This window comes from Photinus pyralis, unplaced genomic scaffold (assembly GCF_008802855.1).
Source record: "Photinus pyralis isolate 1611_PpyrPB1 unplaced genomic scaffold, Ppyr1.3 Ppyr1.4_unclustered_Scaffold8275, whole genome shotgun sequence".
NCBI classification, from domain to species: domain Eukaryota; kingdom Metazoa; phylum Arthropoda; class Insecta; order Coleoptera; family Lampyridae; genus Photinus; species Photinus pyralis.
Window position 1 is genome coordinate 1,041 of NW_022172346.1, and position 7,973 is coordinate 9,013.

At 37.0% G+C, this 7,973-nt stretch overlaps 1 protein-coding gene across 1 annotated transcript; it reads right to left on the reverse strand.

Annotated features, from left to right (window-relative positions):
• Nucleotides 1-6,085: 6,085 nt before the first annotated feature.
• On the reverse strand, nt 6,086-7,375 carry LOC116182985. Its single transcript, XM_031503573.1, has 3 exons — nt 7,353-7,375; nt 7,130-7,293; nt 6,086-6,861 (listed from the first exon to the last, which is right to left on the reverse strand). Exons 2-3 carry the CDS (start codon nt 7,235-7,237, stop codon nt 6,559-6,561), a joined length of 411 nt encoding a protein of 136 aa, XP_031359433.1. The 5' UTR covers nt 7,238-7,293; nt 7,353-7,375; the 3' UTR covers nt 6,086-6,558.
• Between the last annotated feature and the right edge of the window lie 598 nt (nt 7,376-7,973).

Genomic DNA, 7,973 nt, shown 5'->3' on the forward strand with positions numbered 1-7,973 from the left:
CGGAGTGTTTTGCTGAATTGCTCGGAAAATGTCAGAAAATCTCTCGAGCTGAGCATGTTTTATAATAACCGTCAAAGCGTGTTCTATTTCACTAATATTGATTGTTCTTGGTGGTTGAAAGTTTTTGTTCCTCAAACAATGTATGAAACGATAAGTTAAAGCTAAAATTCTTTGAATCTTTTGAAGTGATGAGAAATTTTGGAGAAGTAAAGTGATACAATGTTGCTCCACGACTGCATTTAGGACCACATATTTCGTTTCCTCCTCTGCGGTTGCTTCCAAATGATTTGGTTGCAAAGGCCAATTCTCCCTTGATCGTGAAAGCCAAGAAGGACCTGCCCACCACAACGAATGTGCGAGTAGCTGGGATGGGGTTATACCTCGAGACCCCACGTCGGCGGGGTTATCTTTTGTTGGAACGTAATGCCATCGAGCTTCTGGCAATGTTTCCTGAATATGCGAAATTCGATATGCAACAAAAACCTTTTTTGTGTAAGGTAACGAATTAATCCAAGCGAGGGTGGTTTGACTATCCGACCAAGCGTGTAGCTCATTAATAACTACATTAGGTAGCATTGACTGAATATTGGCAATCAAATCTACCAGCATTACAGCAGCACACAGTTCCAAACGCGGTATAGATAAAGTTTTTAGCGGGGCGACGCGAGATTTTCCAGAAACAAGGAATAACTTAGTTAAACTATCGGATAAGACAATTTTAAAATAAACAACTGCGCAATATCCCATTTGCGACGCGTCGGCAAAACCATGCAACTCCGTATAAAGTGCGTCCTGACATAAAAACAACCTAGGAATGCTTATTTTTGAAAGGTATGATAACTCAGATCTGAATTGATTCCACTTTTGTACGATAGAATCTGAGGGAGGATCATCCCACCCGACCTTTGAGATCCATAACTGTTGCATAATAATTTTTGCGAACATTACACACGGCGATAGGAAACCTAAAGGGTCATAAATTCTGGAAATTTCAGATAAAATATATCTCTTAGTGACCAACGGATCATGGGATGTGTAAGAATAAAAGAAATTATCATCTATCGGATTCCAATGTAACCCTAGAACTTTAACGGAAGATGGTGCTTCTTTGTTAAAATCGATGAGATGTTGATGTTGCGATTTAATTAATTCTGAGTGGTTGCTTGCCCATTTTCTCAATTGAAACCCGCCTAGTTCCATAAGTTCAATTAACTCTTTCTGTAATTTTAACGCCGATTCTATGCTAGTTGCACCGTAAACAACGTCATCGACATAAATAAAATTCTGCAATACGTGCGATGCGAAAGGGAATCTATTTTCGTATATTTTGGCGAGTTCTTGGATTGTGCGATTAGCCAAATAAGGCGAAGAAGCGAGCCCATAAGTTACTGTGTTAAGACGATATTCATTAATGGGTTCGTTTGGGGAAAAACGCCACAAAATGCGTTGAAAATCTCTATGTTTGGGTTCCAAATTAATTTGTCGAAACATTTGTTTGATATCGCAAATAATTGCAATTGGAAAACATCGAAAATTTAATAATATTGCAAATATGTCCTTTTGTAGTTTAGGACCGATAAGTAGCGTATCATTTAAAGATAATCCTAACGATGCCTTTGCGGAAGCATCGAATACAACACGCAATTTAGTAGATAAACTGTCGGGGCGATAAACACAATGATGTGGCAAATAGAACCCATTATTAATTTTCAAATCACGAACTACTGACATGTGACCACTCTCGAGATAATCGTTCATAAATTCAGAATATGCAATCCGTAAAGATGGGTTTTTAGCTAGCTTTTTTTCCAAGGAAAGAAATCTGCGTTTTGCTTGACTGTAAGAGTCGCCTAGAACTGGCTGAGAAGCTTTAAATGGTAAAGACACAATGAATCTGCCGCTGGGTTCTCGTTTCACTGTGTTAGAAAAAATCGTTTCACACAGTTGTTCCTCTGGAGTCAGAATTACGGTACTCTTCGGAACCTGCTCAACTTCCCAAAATTTTTGTAGAGTTCTGTTCAATGAAAATTGTGCGAAGACGTGAAATGAAAACGGATTTGCATTGTCGCTGGAATTGCGAAGGACCGAAGCGGTGCCCTGTAGTATCCAACCAAATATACTGTCAATAGCTACTGGCTGATCGGCTGTACCAAATATGCGATCTTTGTTAAATATGTACGGTGTGAGTTCAGCACCAATTAAAATGTCGATAGACGAAGGTATGTTGAATTTGGGATCTGCGAGGCGTAAATTGGTGATATGTTTGCAATTTGAAACATCAATTTCCATTTGAGGTTGCTTCGAACAAATTTGGGGCACGATCAAAGCTTCAAAATCAAATTTTGGATTTTGGCAATGTGCAGGTTGCATGTGGCATAGGACACTTCCTTTACTGCACTGAGTGGACATATTATTCAATCCATGAATTGTTAACGATGAACGCTTGGGTTTTAAACCTAACCGATTAACACAATTATCAGAAATAAAATTGATCATACTTCCAGAATCAATTAATAAGCGAACTGGTTGATAATTACCCCGTATGTCTTTAACATTAACAACTGCGGTCGATAAAAGCACTGTCGAAATTTGATAATTAGAAGTAATATTAGTCATTACGCTCAATGACTGCGTTTGCGTTATTTCGTTAGCGCTCACGGACTCTGAAGAAGTCGAAGGAATTACAGTATCCTCACTTGGTACTGATAAAACCTTTGCGTTAAGATGTAACAGAGTGTGATGCCTGCGATCACAGACATGACATCTTGCTGTAGATTTGCAATGAAAAGCAGTGTGTAAAGAACTAAGGCAATTTTTACAAAGTTTCTTCGTGCTAGCTATTTGAATTCTGTCTTGAACTGGTCTTGACAAAAATTCAGTGCATTTATATATGCCATGCGGCCCCGAACAATGTGAACACTTCAAAGTATTTCTAGTACTAGATTGCGTTTGTGAAGTATTGGTGGCGTCAGTATTTAAAAGATTGGAAATCTGATAACCACGTTTAATAGTTTGTGGAATAGGTGAAGCGGCTGCCATCTTCGACTTGGGAGACATTAATTGTAACGAATCTAGTGCCTTTGACTGATTTTCTAAAAATGTAATTAATTGTTTATATGAAGGGAGCTCAATTTCACTATGTTCTAGTTCAAAATCTGTCCGGGTTTTGGTATCTAACTTTTGCAAAAGCATATTAAACAATAGAAAATCCCAAGAATTGACTGGAAAATTGAGAACCTTTAAAGATTCAATGTTTTCGTGAAACGTGTCTAAAAGTAACCTTAAATCTTTGGAATTAGGGCGCTGCAAAGCAGTGGCGTTTTGTAATTGTTGATAATAGGCTGTAGCAAGTAATCTTTTATTCTCGTATCTATTTTTTAGAATTTGATAAGCTGTGTCATAATTAATTTCAACTAACGGCAAACCTTTAATAATATTATGAGCTTCGTCGCGTACTGAAGTTATCAAATGATGAAATTTTTCGATTTTAGAGATGCTGTCATTGTTATGCACCAATGAATTAAATAAGTCTATGAAAGCTGGCCATTCCTTGATATCACCAGCAAACTTTGGGATCTGAATTTTTGGTAATTTTTGTATTGTTTTTGCGTTAGAATTTTCTGTATGTATATGAGATTTATTAATTATAGCACATAACGCCTTTATTTTATAAAAAATAATATCTGTATCTGAACGAATTTTGTCATGTTCCGGAAAATCCTCATCTTTAACTAACCCTATGATATAATTGTGATATTCTTGAAATTCCTTATAATTGGTATCTACTTGAAGTGCTCTCGCCAAGAAGATAGCTTTTCTTGATTCATCTAACTCCCCTTCGCCTTCCCGTAAAGTTTCTTTTAATCTAGACATCGCGGTATTTCGTAAAAGAATAGATTTGTTAAATTTAGCTGCTACGGTTGGGTTCATTCTTGAAAAATAGTAAATTTAAGCAATATGAAAAATAAGAGAAAAAATATCGAATCCGAATTTTTATCGTTATACGGAACTACAATGCGACCAGGTACAGATAGAGCGCAGACACAGACACACCAAAATTGTATGGCTGTATTGATAACGACACAACCTTGTCGTTGCGAACAAAATTATCGAATTTGTTTATTTATCTATTGCTTGAGCTAATAACGTAATTGCGTAATTAAGCAATTAATAAGGATTAATGCGTGTATAATTTATGTGGTGGAAATATGAAATTACCGTAACCAAACTACTATCAAAATCAAAAATCAATTATGATGAGTTTTAATTTATGAAATGGTAATTAAAAGGATTTAAATCCGGGACGAAGGACCATCAATGTTTGTGTAGTAAAAGGACCTGCACTTACCCCAATTCCCCAAAAAAACAGTATTTATTGGCACCAACTTTTCTGCTCTAGCGCGCGCGCTGCACTGCACTCTTTCCGGCACTGTCCCTCTCCTCGTGCAGGATTGGGATAGGATATGCGGGATTCAATAAAATTAGAATTTTGAATTCAAAATAGGTGGATATGATTCCGGACTTCACAATTTGAAATCGAGACATTTCACTGGTTGAAATCTGACAAATGTTTAGATAATTGAATTCACTACAATTTTTATTATATTAGGTGTCTCTCAATCTCGTGTCGCCAATAGAAGCTCGAGCAATGAGAAGTGCCCCAAAAATTAAGTACTATCTTGTGGAAGTTTTTTAACGAAATCCACCAACAAAGGAAGTGGATACCGTCAAAGGGAATGTGGTAGCCCCCGACACGATCTTACTGATGGCCGAGTCAAATCTTCAAAGGCGAATTGCGGGTGCACGCGGCAAGTGGGAAGCGGGTACCGACAAAGTGAATGTAGTAGCCTTCCACAAGATCTTTTATTGAAGGTTGAGTCAAAAGTGGTCACACGAGGACTTTGATAATTTTTCATTATGGTTAGATCCCTGGAGTTGAGATGCCCAAAACTTCTATGCCATGTTTCGCCCGATACGCCTGTATGACTGCTAAAACACGCATCTGCTTGTATGGTTAATTTGTACACATTATTTTGAAGTGCAGCAATTGCATTAAAAATTTTGCAACCAGTTTTTTCAAACTCAACCTGGTTACCGTTTTTAATGAGCTGACTTACCGAAAGTAGATTAGTGGTTAAATCGGGAATGCATAAAACGTCCTTAACAGTAATGTCAAATATCTCATTATGTACTTGCGTTTTAATGTCCATGTTTCCCGAACACTCTACGACTACCCTAGACTGGTTAGCTACCACAATTTCTTTGATTTCATGTTCAGTTTTAAGTGTAAGCCAATTCTTATTTGGTGTCATATGCATGCTTGCACTCGAGTCAATATAAAAATCAGTTTTACTAAACTCACCGTTCATAAAAACCGCACTGAAAATAGCTTTCGTTTCAGTAACACTTTTTCCGCGCTTTTCCGGACAGTTAGACTTGTAATGTCCTATCTGTTTACACCCAAAGCACGTAATGTCCTTTTTCGCACCACCTGCACTGTTGCCTTTATTATCTACAGTTTCGCCCTTTTTCTTTGACATTTTCTTGCCAAATTTTCCCGCGAAAGCACTACTGCTGCCACCTTTAGTGTCGAACTCCATAGCAGCTTTGTTTTTATGGCATCAGTGGTAATTTTTACACCACTATGCTCGATGGCCATAATCATTGGAGAATACTTTTCCGGAAGGCCTGTAAGTAAAAGCTCCAGAGTCTGCGAACATACCTTTTAGTTTATTCCACAATCCCTCTGCTGTTTTTTCTTCTTTGATGTGGACATACAATGACGCATCAATGGTGTAAACTAGCTTCGCCTTTGCCTGGTTAATCTTCCCTTCGTCTTTCTCTTTGTCCGAGATACAATCTTGTAACCCGTCTAACAGAAAGTTTTCACACGCGAAGGGGCTTGGGTACACTCGCGATAAAATGTCCACCTGATGACATTTTTCAAACTGAATTTGCATTAAACGTCTGAACAAACACCACAATATTAATATTCACCTGCTCAGTGATACTGGGCACTCATAACCTGTTGAAATTTAATATTTAAGCGACAGGTAGAATAATATTAAGTAATCATTCCGTTTATTGACAAAACAACTTGGTTTCTACTGACAACGTGACTAAGGACAGTTACTAAAAATAAGTACACATTATAAAAATTACAGTAGGCGCACATTGTACAATTTTTCTTTTAATTGTTTGCACTAAATTCTAACACATTCTAGGTACCTATTATTAAATACCGTCAAATGGACATTTTTTAAACATTTAAATAATACCCGTGTAATCTTGAAAATTGCGTTAGTTTTAATTACACACTCGCTCTTTGTCGATAAATTGTATCTTTATTTTGCCTTAAAACAAATATACATTCATGACATGACATCGTACAACACATATCATACTACACTCAACTCTACGTTGTTGCCAAGTCTAAAATACATCGTTGTCGCACGTTAAAAGTTCAACATGTAATACATTGATCGGTGCGATTGGCGAGGTTTCAATCGCCTCACTGGCTGCTATTTTTTATTTCCTTTCATCTGTCCTTTTTGTCTTTTACTTCTGTTTCTGTGACTGCTTCTGCGTTCGCTTCTGCTTCTGTGTTTGTTTTTGTTTCTGCTCCTTCTGTGCATCCAGGATATATTGTGGATCGACACATTTCAAGTTTTGCCCTCGTCTGTTAAGTATAATTTCAGGTGCAACACAATCTAAATAAAACCGCATTAATTTTGGCAGCATAGTGCCGTTCCATAAATGGCTGTCCTTTAAAATTTCCTCAACAAACAATTCGTTATCGTCACCCGAATAAACAATAAAGAAACATTTTTTGACGTTCGTTATGGCGAGCTGTCCCTGAATCTAAAATAAAAAAAAACTTATTGCATATTTTTCTTTTCTTATTTGTACATGTTGTACCTAACTACCTATATGTTTCAAATTCGTGTCTCACTGATACCTCCATAATAATAATAAAAAATTGAACGAAAGAAGTAAACAACAATGGTTATTTTAAAACCTAAATGTGTTTTATCGATCAAAAAATAACTACGCTATACTGTAACCCTTCCTAATATGGAGATAATCGTAATAAAAAACGTTTTTGAAACACCATGTATTTGCTTCCTACTTGGTAATAATAGTTGTGTGTCTTCTTTAAACCAATATCCCTATTTCCATTATGAGTCAGATACTGCACTTCTTTGCTCTCAAGCGCTTCTTTTAAAGATTTTTTCATCGTTGCAACTTTGAATGAGCATTTTACTTCCACGATTTCATCCTCGGAAATAATTCCTGAAACGATAAGCGCAATCTGTGAAAGTATTCAATTTGCCAAAAAGAGGTAGTGTTACCGTCAGGGGATGCTCCTAAATATCCGCAGATTACATCTATATATATAGGCCTGCTTGTTTAACGTTTTTGCCAGTAAGAGTTTCAAATTTACTTATGGGCACACTCGTGTATTTTGCCATATGCCATGGCAGGTGACTGAAAATTATAGTCCGTGCTGAGGATTGATTTAACGGCGTCGCACGACGTTGTCTTGTCTCTTTCCTTTTAACCACATCGCCAAACTTTGAAGCGGTTAATCGATGGAGTCGCTCATTCTTATAAATAGAATTTTCGAATTGTCCAATAGTTTTAACCGAAATTTCCGTCCGTTCCTCCTCAGTAACCTGTTATTAAAATAGCTTATGAAGTTCGCTGGAGCATTCATTGTAGAGAGTGAAACAACCAAGTATCCTGCTGTATATTGTGATTGCCGATATTTGAAGAGGTACAACTTCGGTTAAATGATACATAAATTGCCTTACTACTGAATTAATAGAATAACTTTTTGTTTTTAGCGCGTTTTTGAAAAAAAGTAGCGCTATGTATTCACTTTGGCTGTTCGATCGGTCGGTCGCTTTGTTGGCTGTAAAGTTTAACTCTCGAAGGAATCATCGTAGAATGTTCGGGTTTGAAGCATTAGC